This window comes from Indicator indicator, chromosome 31 (assembly GCF_027791375.1).
Source record: "Indicator indicator isolate 239-I01 chromosome 31, UM_Iind_1.1, whole genome shotgun sequence".
Classification (NCBI taxonomy): Eukaryota; Metazoa; Chordata; class Aves; order Piciformes; family Indicatoridae; genus Indicator; species Indicator indicator.
Genome location: NC_072040.1, coordinates 4,929,905 through 4,948,012, shown reverse-complemented (window position 1 = coordinate 4,948,012; position 18,108 = coordinate 4,929,905). Strand labels below are relative to the sequence as shown.

The 18,108-nt window shown below is 42.1% G+C and overlaps 1 protein-coding gene across 6 annotated transcripts in view; it reads left to right on the top strand.

Moving 5' to 3' along the window:
- The window catches only part of EYA1 (EYA transcriptional coactivator and phosphatase 1), a 61,573-nt gene that overhangs the window by 17,904 nt on the left and 25,561 nt on the right, over nucleotides 1–18,108 (top strand). For 3 of the 6 annotated variants that reach the window (XM_054394772.1, XM_054394771.1, XM_054394770.1), the window contains exons 6-10: nucleotides 3,430–3,512; nucleotides 3,902–4,085; nucleotides 11,353–11,492; nucleotides 12,707–12,790; nucleotides 17,907–17,996. In XM_054394772.1, the coding sequence (XP_054250747.1) occupies nucleotides 3,430–3,512; nucleotides 3,902–4,085; nucleotides 11,353–11,492; nucleotides 12,707–12,790; nucleotides 17,907–17,996 (581 nt within the window). Of the gene's footprint in view, nucleotides 1–3,429; nucleotides 3,513–3,901; nucleotides 4,086–11,349; nucleotides 11,493–12,706; nucleotides 12,791–17,906; nucleotides 17,997–18,108 lie in introns of all 6 variants that reach the window. The other 3 variants (XM_054394774.1, XM_054394773.1, XM_054394769.1) reach the window with 2 other exon arrangements.

Sequence of the window (18,108 nt, the reverse complement as noted above, 5' to 3'; positions counted from 1 at the left end):
CACAATGAGCCTTGTGAGGCAATGAGCTCAGGGCCCTGCTGCCATCCCTGTCTGTCACAGAGGGCATTTCCTAGCAGCTGCCCTGCTCCCTGGTTGGGGTTCCCTCATGCTCCTGAGCTTGCAGTGGTTCTAGTTCCTCTTCCCTGGGGCCACTCTGCAACCACCTAAGGACACTGCCCCACAGTGTGTGTGCAGCCAGTTCAACCCAGTGCTTTTCCTGACCCTGCTACCGTTACCCTGATGAGTCACCCAGCAACAGTGGAAGGAGAGACTGCCAGCTTTTGACAAGGATGGGGACAATCACTGCCTGTGACTCCTTGCTAAGGCTTTCTGGTAATTGGTTTTTTGTTTGTTACAAATTTATCATCTCTATAATGGGGGGGTGGGAAGAGGTCCTAGGTGGTTCCTTCCCCCTTTTTAATGAGTATGTTCCTTAAGCTGTTTTTCATATAAGTTGGTTCATAGATGTTGAAAGACCGCTGATGGCTGTGGGAAGGAGCTGTTTTTCCTATGTTGGCAGAGTTCTAAGGATTGCTCAGTGAGGATAAATGGAGTGGAGTGGGGGTGGGGCAGGTGCCAAAGAAAGAGCTCCATTTGCAGCTGCCTTCTTGAATATCCCCAGTATCCTGCTGGAAGGGTTCTAGAGCTGTGATGAGCACCAGCATTGTATTAGTTACCATGGCTGGGATGTTAGAGTCTATACTGAGCGGTTGGTTTGGGAATTCATCCATAAACCAATAAATGTAAAGGTATTTGGTGGTTATTGTGCAGTATAAAAATATTGTGCTGGATGGCTAAGCAGTTACTAAGACAACAGGGGGGCGTTTGGGGGAGTTTGGCAAGGGCTTTGAGGAGCTGCAAGCAAACGGCAGAAACCTTGAGCTTAAAGGGCCCATCTGGCTATCCTGAGCTTCCCCAGGAGAGCTGTGCTAAACCTCTGCCCCATCCGTTGCACCCTGGTGACAGATGTAGCCCATGGCAAGGATTTTGACCTGGGGAAGCAAATGGACCTCTGTGGCCACTGCACCAGGGAGGACTGTATCCTGCAGGGTCACGGTGAGCCCTGCACCCTGCTCCCAGCAGGTTCCAGCCACCCTCTGGTAATGACTGGAGTTCCCAGCTTTAATGTGGGTCTGTGCTCTTTGCAAACCAGACCTTTGACCTGTGTCTGACAGCTTTTACCGTGTTCTACAGCCGCACTGCTGGCCAGCTTGGGGCTGTAAATCTTGTGCCTTTGGTAGAGATTCCGACTCCTGTGGCTGTTTGGCTGGTGTAGGAGCAGCAGCTCTATGCCGTGCTGTGGCCCATTACTGAAAAAACAAATGGCAAAATCCAAGTATTTTGAAAACAACTGTAGGCCAGTAGCTCTGGGTGGCCCACAGAGCCATTGCTGAGAAACCTGCTTCGTGTTTGTTACGGTCTGGAAGACCCCCTGCCCCTCCTCCGTAGGAGCCTGTGCTGACCATGAGATGAAAGAGGTCTGTGTGCTGTGTCTTTGTCTGAGAGGAAGGGATGCTGGCTGCTATCTCATTACTTTTCTCATTTGCTATTGCAAATTATTTGCCAAACTTTCTGTGGAAAGATAATGCAATCATAAAAAAAAAAAGTTTGTTTATTGTGCTTTTTGTTTCTTAACTAAGAGAGGCCTTTTGTATCTTTTCAGAATGGTTCAGACTGCACCTATAAAATTGGTGTTTGAGTGCATTACTGCATCAGGACAGTAACTCATTCTTCCATTCAAATCATGCTTAGAAATAAAATAGCGTTTCAAAGTTTTGCAATTTAAAATATTCAGCTGTATTTTGGCTCTGGGGTTTGTTATAATAAAAAATAACATCTGTTTTCCAATTTTAAATAATTCAAAGTGACATGTTTTTCTCATTAGTAGTGTTTATCTGCACTATCTGCTAAATTTGGATGTCAGCTCTTCTGCTGAAGTAATCTGATTTTAGTTCCCAGGATTAGTAGCATCTATCAACAAGCACAGAGCTTTTGCACCAAGAGCAATACAAGAGACGTGTTTACAGTCATTATGACACCTTAGGTTTGAGTTTCGTCTTTCACTGCTGCTGGACACACTTCACATCCACTTTGAGGCTTAACTTGTGTGTGGTTTAAGTAACCTTTTCAATTAAAGCATTTAATGTTTTTCCTTCTGCCTTCTTAGACCTGGGATACCTATGGATTTGGTTGGGTTTTTTTCTGTTCACAAAAGTAAATAGCTCACAAATGCCCTTTAGGGACTGTGCTGAGCGGGCATCTCCTCCTGCATTCCTCCTTCTCCAGAAGTCACCACTTCTCTGATGAGTGGCCACTGCACAGGGTTTGGTTGTTAATTGAGGGGTGTGGTGAACATCAGAATTGGTTCATCTGTGCCTCTGGCCCCCATGGATTTCCATCCCTCCTCACCAGCTTTGTTCTCTTGCAAGCTCTTGTGCCCCAAGCCTTTGTGTACTTTGCATCAGGGCAGGTTTGGTGGCAAGGAGGCTGCAAACCAAGCTTTCTTGAGAGCTCCTTGCGGGTTGGGCCTCTCCTGCTGGATGGGTTCAAGAGGTTGCTCATTACATGCTTTCTGGTGGCTTATGGAGCTTCACCCTGTGCATCCATATGTCTCAGCTGGTGGCTGTGTCATTTCTGGGTTATAACCAGTAAGGACAAAATAGCTGAAAGGGTGGGTTGCTGCCCTTTTAGTAGAACATCTTCTCAGGTTAGGTATTAAACAAGAGCTCCATCTGTCTATTTTCAGTGGCTGGTGAAGGGCAGAGGGAGGAGGTGAAGGCAGTAATGCAGTCTCTGCACTAAATTCAGCCTTAGAAAGGTCACCCTTCTCAAAGAGGCTCTTTTCCCCCTTGTGACATGCCTGGTAGAATCTGTAAAAAAGAAAGAATGCTCATGGCCCAGGGTTGTCTATGACTGATTAGCAAATCCAAACGGCTTCACTGCTGTGCTGTGCGGAGCAGGGAGCCATGGTTGCTGCTCCTCTTGCAAAGAACCCAGGCTTGGAGTTGGGGGAGAGAACCCAGTTCTCAAAGGCAGGAGGAGAAATGGAGCCAGTGGGCTTCAGTGAGGAGAGGTGGCATCTCTTGGGAAAAGCTCACAGTTATTGTTCAACAAAAAAATTGAAGTAAAGAGGCCCTCGTCGCTTCCACACTGAGTATTTAGAGGGGCAGGATACCCTAATAATAAGATCTGAGGTGGCCCCCAATTCCTGTCTAGATTTCATGGAGTTTATTGCAATAATGAAACACAGGGTGTAGGAAGGATGAATTATCGCTTTCTATATATTAACATGGTAGAGAGGTGATGACAACCAAAGAGGTCAGCATATGGGAAATGTTACAAAAATGCCATATCCTTATACAGTTGCATGGTGGAAGTTATTTTCCAATTCTGTTTTAGTAATTAACATAATGTTTCATTTCATTTCAGGCAGCAGTTTTACAACATCATCAGGAATATATGCAGGAAATAATTCACTCACAAATTCTACTGGATTTAATAGCTCACAGCAGGTAAATTTGTAAATATGACTTGAGGAAGCCTTGGCAAACAGAATTCTGATCTACTGAAAAAACGTAGCTTTTAAATTACCTTTCTGAAAGTGGTTTAACTTGCAGTGCTAACTTTTGTTAATGTCTTTCTTCAGTTTGTCATTTTCCAATAGAAGAACTAATTGGGGTTGATGATGTTTGTCACACATCTTCAGCAGTGTGTCTAATAAACAGACTCATGTGTGGCTCGGAGTTCAGTTGGCTGCCTTGCAGTCTTAGGCCCTGCAGCATGCAGCCCAGGAGGCACACGTGCTGAAACTCCCACATGTGTTTGTAGTTACATTTTTGGAATTTATACTAAGAAGTAGCAAAGCTTTGATGGACTGCTCAGCTGCTCTTCTGTCTTGCAGGAGTACCCCTCTTACCCCGGCTTCGGCCAGGGCCAGTACGCACAGTACTACAACAGCTCTCCGTACCCTGCACACTACATGAACAGCAGCACCAGCCCTACCACGCCCTCCACCAATGCCACATATCAGCTCCAGGAGCCACCATCTGGCATCGCCAGCCAGGCAGTCACAGATCCTGCAGCAGGTAATTACATGGATTTTACGGTCCCTATGAGGCACATTTTTGTAAGCTGAAAGGGGGATGAATTGGACTTTTTTTTTCTTCTGGGTATAGTCGTTGATTTGGTTGTTTATTGCTTTTTAATCCTGAGCCTGGGACATGCCTTACACAGATGCTAACAGAAAACAGATTAAAGAAAAGCTGGGATAAAAGTAAAAGCTTAACACTTATGTGAAATGCCAGTTGTTTGTGTTTATCTGTACAAGTCTTGTGTTAAAAATGGCAGGTTTTGGGAAAGTCTCCACACTAAACCAGAACCTGATGCTTTTAAGCTGTCTGTTATGATAAACTCCATTGATTTTTCCCTAAATCAGACTGAAATCAAGAGACCTTCAGGCCCAACTGTCCACTTGAAAGAGAGCTTTTATGTTTTCACTTTCAGAGGGCATAATAATGCTTGCAATGGGCAGTTGAAATTGCACAAGTGTTTCCATTTTAAGGAAAGATTTTCAGCAGCTCATCCTTTTCCCCAGTCAGTTTACCTTTCTTGCTGGAATTTGGCACTCCTTTATTTGCTGAGATTTCTTGAACATTTATACCAAACTGCTCAGGCTGCCTTTGCAAATGAGGAGTGAAAAATATTTTTGCCATTGTTAAATAAAACAAAACGCTAACATTTTTTAGCAGTTCAAGCATGTCAGTAGTTAGCAGATTGTTTGCAGTCTGTCAGAAAGCCCAAGGTTGTATTTCTTGATGAGGTAAGCAGCAGCTGTGATTTGGCAGCATGAGGAGGGGATTTTTTTTTTTTGAAGCTTTGTTGAGGAGGTGACTTTAAGTTTTCTTGAAGTACCTGATGGGACTGATCTTGCATTGGCAAAGTGAGCTTTGATGTAATTTGCTAGGACTCTTGGTTTTCTACATGAGTGTGCACCTGAGGAAGAGTTGTCTCTTGATATACTTCGTGAAAGTAAGAAGGGAGGAAAATGTACCTGGTGTGTGTTTCTGCACATGAGATTGTGTGAAGTGTATCTGAGAGAGGAATTGTTCTAAATACGTGGATGGATGCATGTTGGATTCTGCAGCTTTTAGAATACAGGGATGTGTGCTGGAGTCTGCATCATTCCTCTGCTTTTCACTTTGAAGTTTTTTGTTTTGTTTTCTTGTGGAATTGTTTGCTTTTCTTAAGTAGGAAGAAAAAAAAAACAAATGCAATCATGTTTTAGCTTTTATCAAGATACTCTGGGAGTGGATTGTTGTATCATCTGCATCTTGATCTTTTTCAAAATCTTTGCATGTATGTGTTAAGTAGTTGATACTTCCTAAAAGCAATGGTAAAGACACGTATGGGGAGAGTGGGTATGTTTTTCCCAGGCTTGGACTCAGGGGCTTAAAGGCTGTTAGCTGTTGAATTAGTTTTCTGTGTCTATATGCCTGGGCAGGCCTCTTCTATCAGTTCCTGGTAGAAGCAAGGACCAGCCAGTGAATCCATTTCCCCTTGGACAGGGTCCAGTTTTTTAAGCTTTCCTCTTGGAGGATGTCATCCTGCTTTGGCAGGGGAGTTGGACTCAATCTTCAGAGGTCCCTTCCAACCCCTACCACTCTGTGGTTCTTTGATTCTATGTTGGCCATGTCTGGTCAGGTTAGGCTGCTGATTCTCTGCCCCAACTGTAATGCTGCTTGAGGGATGATGGGGAGCAGTGCAGAGCCACCATGTCAGGATCCTGCACCATATTAGCAGGATGGGCTCCAGCTGCTGAACTGCAGCTGTTCTTGCTGGATGTTATATCCCTAGACATCTTCTATACTTCAAATCCTCATATAATCTGTGTGGTCTGAACTATGCCAGGGCAAGCAGAGAACAGTCTTCAGCCTTCATAGGGGCACTAGAATAGTTTGAAAGGCGTATGTGGTTCCTGTGAATTCGGGCCACTGAAATGGAAGAGTCTAGTAACAAACATGTGAAAGAAAGGAATTATATGCTCTTGTGACAGTTTTAATAGAACTTTGTGGACTTAGGAAGCTCAGATAATTTCACTTAAAACGTGTTTAATTCCTTGTGCAAATATAAAGTAGTCCTTTTATGGTTGCCCACAATTCCTAGTTAAATATGTTGGGTTTTTTGTTTTGTTTTATTTTTTGCCATGCAATCTAGGACATCCAGGGATTCTTGCAAAAGAACCTGAGATTCTCCATGCTGAGTGTTTAGCAAATTTTCCCCAGATTTGTCATGTGATACTATTGCTGTATTGAGAAAATACAGCAGTTACTGAGGGGGGATTTCCACAACAAACAGAAAGGAATTACAGAATATGGTATTGCAAATGGTATCTCTGCCTGTATTCTCTGTTCATAAGCAATCAAAGTGTTCTTGTTTATGAAAAGTTGGAAGATTGTCTTTTATGACCAAACCATCAAAACTGCCCATAGTGATGGACAACAGGAAAGGATACACTTCAGAAATAAGTCAAGTTGCAATAATGCATTGCCTTGAAGCATAGGAGCAAACCTGCTGCAGTATGGTTGATGTCTTTTGAGTAAATCACGATGTAAACATTTTATTCCACACAGTTTTGTGAGGTGTTTTTCTGGCTTGGTGTCACCATATAGTACAGGGGTGACTGCCAGGGGTCAGGACCCCTGGAGTACCAGGACACCTGGAAAAGGAGGCATGTATTTATAGAACCTGGAGTTCAAATGCTGTTCTGTCTGACTACAGAAGTCAAGACTGGGCCTGTTACGCTTGGTCAGGGCTTGGAAGGAGCAACTGTGAGTGTGTGAAGTAGAAGCCACGTGTAACATTTAGTGTCTGCCTGGGGCAGAATGGAGAGAGGTGCTACAGCAGCAAGATCTGACCTTGTGTGCATGTTCCCTGATATAGAAGAGGAGCTGATGCACAGGCCTTTGTGGAGGCACCTGGCACACAGAAGAATGGCTGCAGCCTTCCCCTGGCAGCAGACACCCTGGGAGCAGCAGGCTGAGCTTTGTGCATGACTTGCCCTGAGCCCTTTTCCAGCTTCCAGACATTTTCATCCCAGGGGATTTCCAAAGCTGCTGCTGTTTGTGTGTTTAGGATGTGCCTACATCAGCATTCCAATTTGGAACAGGAGTCTGATGCAGAGATTTGGCTTAAGAGTGGTTCTAGAGCACCTGGCTGGAGTCCTTCCAGACAAGGGTAACTTGGAAGATGTCCTCCAGAACAGACACTAGATCAGGCTGGACTTAGACTGAAATGACCTCACAGAAACAGGCAGTGATGACTGGGGTGGTTGCCACCGCTTGTCTGGTCCCACAGAGCCAACCTGCTAATGTGGCATGGCTGTATGACTCCTGAGTGCTGCTCTTCCAGGGTTGTCTTCAGACTTCTCTTGAGCTCTTGTAGTCTTTTGGGAGCCTGACATTTTGGGCAAAACATGTCACAAATCTCCTAGGTCTTATTGGAACTCCTTGTGTTCACCTGGCTGCTGCCAGCTTGTGATCTTGCTTTACTACTGGCACAGGCAGGGGAGAGCTGGTGCTCAGCCCCTTTTCTGCTCCACATTTTGTGGTGGGCCAGATTTTTCCCCTGTACTTCCCTCTGTTTGTGATGTTCAAGAATAGGATAAAACTCATTTCAGTGCTTTAGGAGTGTAATCATTCCTTTGTCTAACATTACAATATGTCTGGTTCTATGGAGTCAGCTGAGAGTGAGCAGATACACTGCTGCACCAGTGAATGCACAGTGGTGGGTACAACATAGGTGACTTCAAAGTTTTTTTTGCCTTCAGGGTTAAATCTCTTCACTTAGCTGTCTTGAAAACAAAGGAGGCTGAAGCAGCCTATCAGAAACTACAGCAGAATGGTAAACAGCTGTTTAGGAAGCCATGTCCAGAGAGAAGTCAGTTAAAATAGAAAGGGGGTGTGGCAGAATTCCACGGCCTCTGCTCGGGCCCTGTGCTTCCATTAATCACTGGGTGACGGCACAGAATGCGTTTGTCTGTTAAACATGTAGATGACACCATGCTGAAGAGAGCCTGCAAGTTCTTTGGAGACGGGATGAGGACTCAAAAAACGGAGATGTGATCTGAACAGGAGCAGGTGTGAGGTATACATTTAGGCAGGAATGACAAGCTGCACAAATGTGGGATGGGGAATGTTGGCGGCTCCTTCCCAGTTCTACCTTTCTCAGTGCTCCAGACACCCTCATCTGCTGCTGTTGTTCTTGCTCCAGAGTTTGCCAGGGCTTGGGCTTGTTGGGGCTCAGGGCTGAGCTGGATCCTGGATTCTTGGGATGGGTTTCCTTATGAGGACCTGAGTGCAACCATTGGACTGTGAGCTGGTAACCCAGCCCTGCACATGAAGGCTACCCTCTCAAGCAGCCTTAATCCGAAGGGTCCATGGCTCTGGTTTCCCTTTACACCCATGGAATATGTTTCTTGCACCCTATGTCACATTTCCCCCATTTTTTTCCTTCATCTGTCACACTGTTAATAACAGACTGGTCCACTCAGCAGGCACACAAGCTCCAGGTATCAGCAATGTTGTATATTCAGTTTGTGTGCAATGTTTGGCCATGTCTTTGAGAAACAACCAGCTGGGTCTTGCTTTCTCCTCCTCAGATGATGGAGAGATTCTGAAATTAACATTTATTGAAAATAGTGCAGAAAATGCAGATTGCTTCCTGCCAAGTGGTGTCTGGAAGGGAGTGCAGCCTGTGGGACATGGGAAATTAAGCTTTGCTCGACTTTGGGTTCCTGCATCCAGTTTGGAGGGACTATAGAGAGCAATGATCAGCACCTAGAAAAGAGGATCATCAGGAAGCAGTTAACATAACAAAGGGGATTTGAGAAAGTCTCAAATTCCTGTAAATACAACAAAGGGAATAAATTCACAGACTGAACTTCTGTTGCTACATGGAATGCTGAGTTCTGTTTATAATGGTGTGGCTGTGAGAGCAGCAGGGCGGATTCCTGGAGAGAGCCTTAACAGCAAGGCAGACAAACGGCTGGTATAGCGGTCCCCAGAGGAGCGGGCTGTGGTGTGCCCAGACAGTATGGGGTTCAATGGTGGGGTTTGAAGGCTTCTGCCAGGAGAGGGTCTCACCCATCCAAACCCTCACCTGTGAGGAGATGGAAATGAGCCTCCACTCATATGTGCAGCCTCTCATTTGTTCTTCAGTGGAGGTGTTTGCAAATCTGGAAAGCAGAACAGCCCTTACGAACTCTCTCCCCTGCCCTCCCACACTCTGCACTGTCTGCTCACTCTTGCAAGTTTATTTGGTTGTATTTATGAGGATGTTTTGTTTGTCCTTTTCCCATGCTATCTGTTGCCTGTTTTATTTGGTAGTACTATTACTAGCCCAAGTTTAATACTTAAAATTTGTAGGCACGTGATGTTTATGAGAAGAGTTTTAAAAACTGGAATGTAAAGCTGAAGTCCTAACTATATTGTCAGAGACCAAGAGCAACCCTAATATAAGCTAGGCAACAGGAAATGCTATCTGTCCTTACATCTGACTTTCAGAGCACATACTTAGAACATCATTGATTAGAACACTTGTGGAAGAAATCCAGGTCTGTTTATTTCACTGGGTTGTAATTTGTTTCAAGGCTTTTGTGCACTGTGGTCTTTCTTTTATTTCTTTTTAAGTATGTTAATAAAAGTAATTTATGGCAGATAAGGTCATTTAACTTTAAAAGGCTGGGAAAATTTGTACTAGCAGAGTTAAGACTTTTTATTTATGCTGAAGTAGGGGAGGTGAAACAGCAATCAACATTCCAGATTTACATGGTTTAAATATTGTGAACATTGTCTTAGGAAAAAACAACTATTAGAAGATAAATCATTTCTAACATTTAAACCTGACTTTAGTGATGTAGACTGAGGTGGTGAATTGGCACCAGCCTACACACAGAATCATTCTTTTAGGTCTAGGTTGAGTCTCTGTTGAAGGCTCTTTGTTTTATCTTGAGCTACATCTCAAGTTGGTTTTCTGCTTTGTTTAATGTATCCCGAGGTGCTTAGGCAAAAGCATGATATGAAATACACAATATATACTGATTTCCATTAAGGGTAGATTTGAAGGCTGACCTTTTCCTTTCGTTCAGCACAAGCAATTGTTATTAATTTGAGTAGCTGTGAGTGTGTGCAGTCTCCTCCTCAGTCTCACCTTTGACTTCAACAGGATATTTTTTAGAAGGACTTGCTAGTGTGAGGAGTCTACCCCTCTGTTCAAACTGCAATGCCATGGGCTGGGTTGATTAAACAGAAAATTACTATTGATGCAAATACACACATCTACTGAACCCTGAAGTGAGTTAATGTGAGTTGGGAAGTGAAACTAAATACATCTTATGGTGAAAATTCCATCTGCCTTCAGAAAAACAGGGATTTTTTTTTTTTTAAAGAAAACAGTGTCAAGATAGGTCTTTTCTGTGGAGTTGAAACCGTGAAAGGAAGTCTTGAAAAGAGATTCTGAAATGTGTTGCATTGCTGAGAGGTTTAGTTTTTGTCAGGTGAGTTAGGAAAGATGGCTCGTGCTGGGTGTCTGTGTTGTTAGCATTCCAGAATGTCCCCGATACTGAGCCTACGGATGTTAGCAGTGGCAAAACATCTTCCCACTAGCATGTGCTCAGATCTTGGTGAGGTTTGCATATGTAAACTATTACTTTCACCTGTGCACCAAAAGTGAATAGTTTTACAAATTTTGCTGAAGCATAACATGGAGGTGCGGTGGTGCTCATAGGGGGTGTCGGGGTGCGGTGGTGCTCATGGAGAATTGCCCTGTCTTGAGAGTGCTTGCTGCAAAAGCTCAGTGTGGAGCAGATCTTTGCAGAGTAGGCAAAAACATCATCTACATAGCCAAGCACATTTAAGTTATTAGTTGAACTTCTCCTGGCACAATCAGGCCTGTCCTCTGTACTGCAGTTAGAAAGAACTCTACTCATCTGGCGTAGATGTCATGTTCTAAAAGAAACCTGTCTGCAACCAGGGAATTTGGACAGGTTGTCAGTTTCTATATGGAGCTGTTCTACACACCTGGATGTTTTCTTCCAACCAGTCTCCATAATAATAGTTACCTTAAAGCATGTTTGAAAACTTAGAATTAAATCAGTGTTGTGTAACTGGTTTTTCATATAACTTGATTTAAGTCATTCATCTATCAGTGTTGCTACTCTTCATTGTGGATTTAACTGGTTTGGTTTGACCTGTGTAGTGAATATCCTGGCTGTAGTGCCTCATGTAAAAAGCAAGTAAGCTGAATATTTTGCAGTTTGAAGTGAGAGGTAAAAATGTAATTTCTTTGCTGCAGCAGAATACAGTACAATCCACAGTCCATCGACACCCATTAAAGATTCAGATTCAGACAGATTGCGGCGTAGCTCAGATGGGAAAGTGCGTGGACGTGGCAGAAGAAACAACAACCCTTCACCACCACCTGACTCTGATCTAGAGGTACACTGTACTAGATGCCTTTGACCTGTTACAGACTCTTATTTTTATCATTATTTTGCACAGTCAAGTGTTACTTACCTACTAAAAAAATGAAGTGCCATCGGAGCTCCCTTTCTTTTCTTTTTTCAAATGTTATTTTTGCAGAATGTGGAACTTGTCTGGTAAAGAACCTCCTCCAGAGAAGAGCACCTACTTTCTCAGGAAAATACTGGGACATTCTTCCTTCTTTTGATTAAATTAAATAAAACACACACCCCCAAACAAAACACCACTACAGACACACACAAAAACAAACCAAGCCCCAACCCCCAGCACAAGCCTTCCCCAAGCTGAGGAAAGGTTTGCATTTGGACCAGAGATGCTTCTAGCACAACAGTGAGTTTTGTGTTCTCCTGCTGTGCTCGCATTCCTCCCAGAGGCCTGTTCTTTATGTTGAGCACACATCTCCAGTGACACACCGTAGCTGTGAGTGTCCACGCTGCATTACTTTTCCCATCCAAAACCTTAGCCCACTTGTCATCATGGGAAATAGTCTCACCATGACTTAAAATACTTGTATTCAAATGCTTTATTTTTCATTAAAATACCATTTTGTGTGTGCTCACAGAACAAATTTAAAGCACGTTTTCCATTGACTGCAAGCAAAAGGGTTATTTACTGATGTCATGAATTCTTACACATGCAGCATCTAAGTTCATAATTTCAATTCTTCAAGTGCCTACAATCAATTCAAAATGGACTTGGATTAAGGAGGTTTAAATGTTTAGCAGCAATTCGCTTTATTTTGTTTTTAGGGGTAATTTTCAAGAGCAGTTATGTGAACTTTGTTTTTAAGACTTACAGAAATACGGAGTTCAAAGCCAAAGGATTTAATTGTCAGAGGTTTCATTTCAGTTTCTGTCTCACGTCTGGCTTTGTAACAGTGTGTTGTACAATCGCATTTGCTGTCCATGCTTGACAAGAACGATAATTCTGTTCAAATAGAACAATTTGATAAAATGATGATTGTAGTAAGAGGCTAGCAGATTGTATTACCCTGTTCTGGAAAAATCGTTGTTAGTTCTGAAAATAAATGGCAGGGAAAGCCACGGGTTTAATCTATAACCATTTCAGTACAGTTTTCTCATTTGTGCGCTTGCTCATTCAAGTTTTAACTTTCCGTTTCAAGTATCAGCTTCACAGAGGAACAGATTGATTTGATTCTCTTTTTACAGAGAGTATTCATTTGGGATTTGGATGAGACAATCATCATTTTCCATTCCTTGCTTACAGGGTCCTATGCTAACAGATATGGAAGGGTAAGTGTCAAGAGAGTGATGGAAATTGTCAGTAGTATTTGCTGTTCTGTGGTTGATACACAAGGAAGACCAGAACTTTAGTTGGTTTTCTAGAAGCAAACCAGCACTGGTATTTCAACACATACAGAGTGAAGAGCAAGGTTGCTTTATGCCCTTATGGTCAATAAATAATTAAATAGGATTGAGAGTAATAATTTTGAGCACTCAAGGTTTGGTTTGTAACTACAGAGTGCCTGCAACCTGTTAATAGCACCTGCAGTTGTTTACCTCCCCTCAGAGTGAAGGCATTCCAGGAGTGACTCAAAGTAACCTCAGTGGACTGTGGTCAGAAGTTAGAGGAATATCACTGGGTTTAGAGGACTACAACTCCTTATTACATGTCAGAAAAGCAATTGAATTCAACAGCCTTGGTTTCCTAGGTGTTATTAGTTTGTATTAAGGTACTAGACACTAGAACTTTCAATTCAACAATTACTGCATGGATACATATAGACAACAGCTTTACAGAATAATAAACACTGACCAAGCTATTTTCAGTTTCTTGGGCCAAACCCAGCTGTTGCATGACACCCCAAAAAGACCAAATCTCTGTCAGTTAGCTCAGAATGAGAGCACATCCCAGTGCTGGCCAAACCCCTCAGTGCCAGGAGAGAGTCTCCCCATTTGCTTGTCTGCAGCAGAGTAGTGCTGGAAAAGCCCAACTAGTGGTTGCTGCAGAAGTGCTCATGAGGGCGTTTTTTCAATTTGTTGCTCATTCCCTGTAGTGGTTTCATTAAGTGGAGCCTAAACACAAACACCTCTCTCGCTGGATGATTGAGGTTGAGGAAAGGAGCTGGCATTCAGCTGTGAGAAGATAGGAACTGTGTGTGCAGAGATGGGGCTGACTCCTGACGGCAGCTCCACCGCTGCTGGCACTCTGCCCAAGCTGTGGCTTTTGCCTGCTGGCTCTGATTGCATGCTGTGTGCAGAGTCCTGCATTGCTGACCACCATGGGTGCTGAGGGATGGTGGCATTGTGCTTATGTAGTGAATAAAAGATCTTTTTGGCATGGGGTAGCAACGTGCATGTCCTTGGCTCTCAGATGCAGTCATGAAGGTGTCATTCTTGCTTTGTTTTCTGAAAGTTTCATTCATAGTGTAATTTCTCTTGGCTTATTGACAACTTCAGAAAACCATTAAGCAATTTCCTTAAACATGAGAGGAAGATTGTGTCAAATGTTCAAACATGCTAAAGCATGTATCTGTCATGAGAATTGCAGTTTTATTTGCAGCAGTGGGAGGTGCACAATTTTAAGAGTGGTTCCTAATGATTTCTGGCATTTAAAATCAGAAATCCAGATCATAGATCAACCTGAAAATTAAGGACTTGTTGAAGCAATTTGCTGCTCTTTTCAACTTTCTTCTGTTTTTTGAGTGAACCAACATCATGATCTCATATATTTCTTTACTGTGATGAGGGCCAGAAATGCCCTTTTAAAGAAACTGAATCTAAGCTGCTCATATACTCATTAAAATACAAAAGCTAGATCTTCAAACAAACAAAAATGCCCCAATTAAATAACAGGGGATTTGGCAACTTGGCATTCAGCTCTTTTCGTAATGCCCAAGTGAGTTTCATGGTGAATGACCATGAATGATGAGCAGCCCTGCTGCTGAAGGGATTGGTCTTCTTTTCCTTATTCTCATTCCTCAGAACTTCTTGCTTGTGCCACCCTTTGCTGTGCAGTCTCACTTTCTCATCTGGTTTCATCAGCTGCTGTCCTTTGGCTGCTGCTGTGCTCTGCCTTCTCCCTGCTTTTGTCCCTTACTTTGTTGGAACAGAATAATACCTAAACTGCTTTTTATTTAAGGACCATTTGAATTTTGTGAATTTCATGGAAATGTATGAAACTAGTAGAGCAATATGATTTGTCCTTCCAGAAGAAAAGACAAAAGATTTCAATTTGCCTTTGGAATTTATTTTTTTAAATATGTACATAGAGAGAGCTATTGATAAATACAAATTTATCATTTACTAGAATCGATATTAGACCTCCTAATACCTCAAACTTATGTCCTGAGCCAGATGTCAATTGATTCACTCTTGGTATTTGGAAAAAATTTCATCCTTAGTATCTTGGAGCAGATAGAAATACATCTCAGTATTGGTGCTACAATACCATGGTCTTTACGTACATTTCCATTCCCCATGAATCCATTTATATTCAGAGGCTTGCAAGGAATTTTCCTTTACATTATAAGCTATTTTAATGTGGTTTAATATATTTTAGAGATTGAGCAAAACAAAGCCTGGTTTCACTTAACCCTTCATTTGTGACCTGTAGGCTTAAGTGGAAAATAAGCCTTGTACTCAAAGTGAACTTTCCTGTTTTTCAGCTTCTTGTTTCTCCACAAAATGAAGAAATTAAGTGGGTAGAATTTAGAAATGACATACAGACAATGTTTTGGCTCCAATACTAGTATTCAAAACAAGGCGCCAGCTTAAGCAGTTTGACACTGGTATTTCTTTTCTTTAGCTCAACTCTACCTCCCTCAGATTTGTACCTGATTTTGACCATACCTGAAAAGATGCTTTGACTGAACCTGCAAATCCCAGCCAACAAGGAGAGGTTGTTAGCTTTCCTCCTCATTGTGTGACAACTCACCATAATTAGTTAACAATTAGTGGCTTAAAATTGCAAAAGAAGGTTTGGTATCCTAGCCTTGTCTTTTTGGAAGATTTTCAGCCCCCACTATAATATCTGACAGCAGTTTAATCTACTGCAGTGCCTTTAACCAAGCCCCTCTGGCTTTTAATAGGGCTGTTGCCAGAAGGTGACTTTCATAGATACTGAACACCCTAACCCAGAGAAGGCTTTTGCCTGTCTTAAAGATGTGGGCCACAGGCACACAGAGCTGCAGCCTTGGCACAGTGCTTGCACTAAGTGGAACATTCTGTAGGAAAAGATTGTGTTTAATTGAGGAATTAAGGCTGCCTTCAAAAGCAACCTGCTTTGTTTCTTCTTTTAGCTTTTACGATATTTAATCTGACATTTTCAGTAGGTGCCAATGATTTTCTTGGTTTTTCTCCTAATTAAATTAACCTAATAAGCAGCACTATTTTAGTGTTACTTTAGTGCCTGCTTTTTAAAAATAACTTGGAGTGAAACAGTTCACAGAAAGCTTTACAAAAAGCCATTTTTCTTCAGACTCAGCAACATTTAACTCAGCTGTTTAAATCGAGCATACACCGAGACTAAAATATGTATCCATGGCCATTTGTTTAAAATTAACCATCTGCTCTCATGACCAGCACCATGCTCTGTCTGCCCATTCATTCTACTCTTCAAAGTTATGTTCCTGTTCATGGATGGAAGCTCAGAAGGGGATTAGTTCTACACTGTTGGGTTAGCAGTAGCTAGTGATGGTCATTTTCGTCTGACTCCTTTTAATAACTAGGGCAGAGACTTCTCTGGAGTGACTCCTCCTAGAGCTCAGTTGCAACAGAAATCCTTGTCTGGTTTAAAAGGAAAGTCTGATGTGCCGTGAAGGGTGGTGGGGTGGTAATTGTGCACAAAGACAAGCAGGAATGTCAGAGGGAGAAGTAGCCTCAGGGTATCACCTGCTTCCCACCTCACCTGCCTACAGAAGTAAAATAAAGGAAGACTTTGGTCTACAAATAGAGCAGTGTTAAAACAGATACGGAATAATTAGTTCCGTATTTTAAAGTTTTTGCATTTGAATTAAAAAGCCAAATGCTCTGGGGTTTTTTTGTTTGTTTTTGTTTGTTTTGTTTTGTTTTAATTGGTGGTGCCAGTTGAAATAGAAGACTTATTTTTAAGGGCAGAGATCATCAAAATAGCATGGTGCCATTTTTCTTTCCCATTTCTAAGGGCTATTTTTTTCTGATTCGAGAAAACTTACTTACTCTTAACATCTATGAGTTCAGGAATACATGTTCTGTCTGTTCTATGTAGCTTTGTTTCTAAATGATTCTTTCCAAAATTTTTTCTTAGTTTTACTTTGGTTTTGGCATTTCCAGAAGGCAAGCAGGCTGCCAACTCACCATTGCTTTCCAACTCTTTACTACTGACACATTTTGTTTTTTAACTGGCGTTTATAGAAAAATGTGTGAAAGTTCAGAGATCATGTTGAAACGTTCTTACTGTGATTGAGAGATGGAAAAAGAAACTAGGGACTTCATCTCTTGGTTTTTAACTTGGAATTGTCACCAAGTTTAAAATACTAAATGAAGTAAAACATGGGTTGTCACTTCTGCGGTTCTATTTCGGATGCAGTTCCTAACAAACAAGCATTGTTAATAAAGGGTGTCATGAGAGAATAGAATTTGTTCTTTCAAACCCGTGCTTCTTGGCATTATAGATGAGAAACTCTATCTCAAATGTATGTATTAGGCTTTCTTTTTGATTTTTCAGATTGAAAATACACAAAACACACAAAATCCATTTTTAAACAAGACAAAAATCTGTAATGCATTTGGTAACCACAATGCTGAACATGCTTTTTGAGTTTATTAGCTCAGTAAGGAGTAAGTTGTTATGGTAATTTCTGTAGAGAAGTTGAAGCATGTTGTGTATTAATAAACAATAGATTTGTTAGCTCTGCATGGATGGGCCAGACTCAAAACATAATTAAAGCATGGTTTTGTGGAGAATCAAGGAGTGGTTTTAAGTATAATTGCCATTGCAAATAAAACTTTGACATGATTTGCTTTAAAGTCACTAGGTGTTCCCTAGGACCAAATCCTCTCACTCATGACCAGTGAGAGTTTATTATGAGTACCAACAGTATTATCATACCCCTGACTGATCATAAAACTTGTGAAAAATCTGGAGAAGTTCTAGGTGAAGTGGATTTTCCCTTTCTGCATGGTGGAGGACAGGGTGTCTGTGCCAGGAAGGCACAAGGATGACCACCAAGCTCCTGCTGCAGAATCAGAGTCAAGTTAAAGTCTTATTTTTGAATGTGACTGGATAGTGCTGTGGTACAAGATTACAGACTGAGGAATGCTCCATTAGTATGTCAAATACCCCTCTTGAAAGGCAGTTCCTCATTTGTGTTCTGGTACATGTGCTAGGCACGGTATTGATGGTATACCCTTTAATTTTTTCTTTAAGGATCCACCCACTTCTGTGTCTCTTGGGCTCCGAATGGAAGAGATGATTTTCAATCTGGCGGACACGCATCTGTTCTTTAACGATTTAGAAGTAAGTGTTCACGCTTTTAAAGCACATCCAGATGATTTGATGCTTGTCTATTTATTTGTGGTGTTCGATGGTTTGACAGTAGACTTTGATTCCAGAGTCTTAACACAGAATT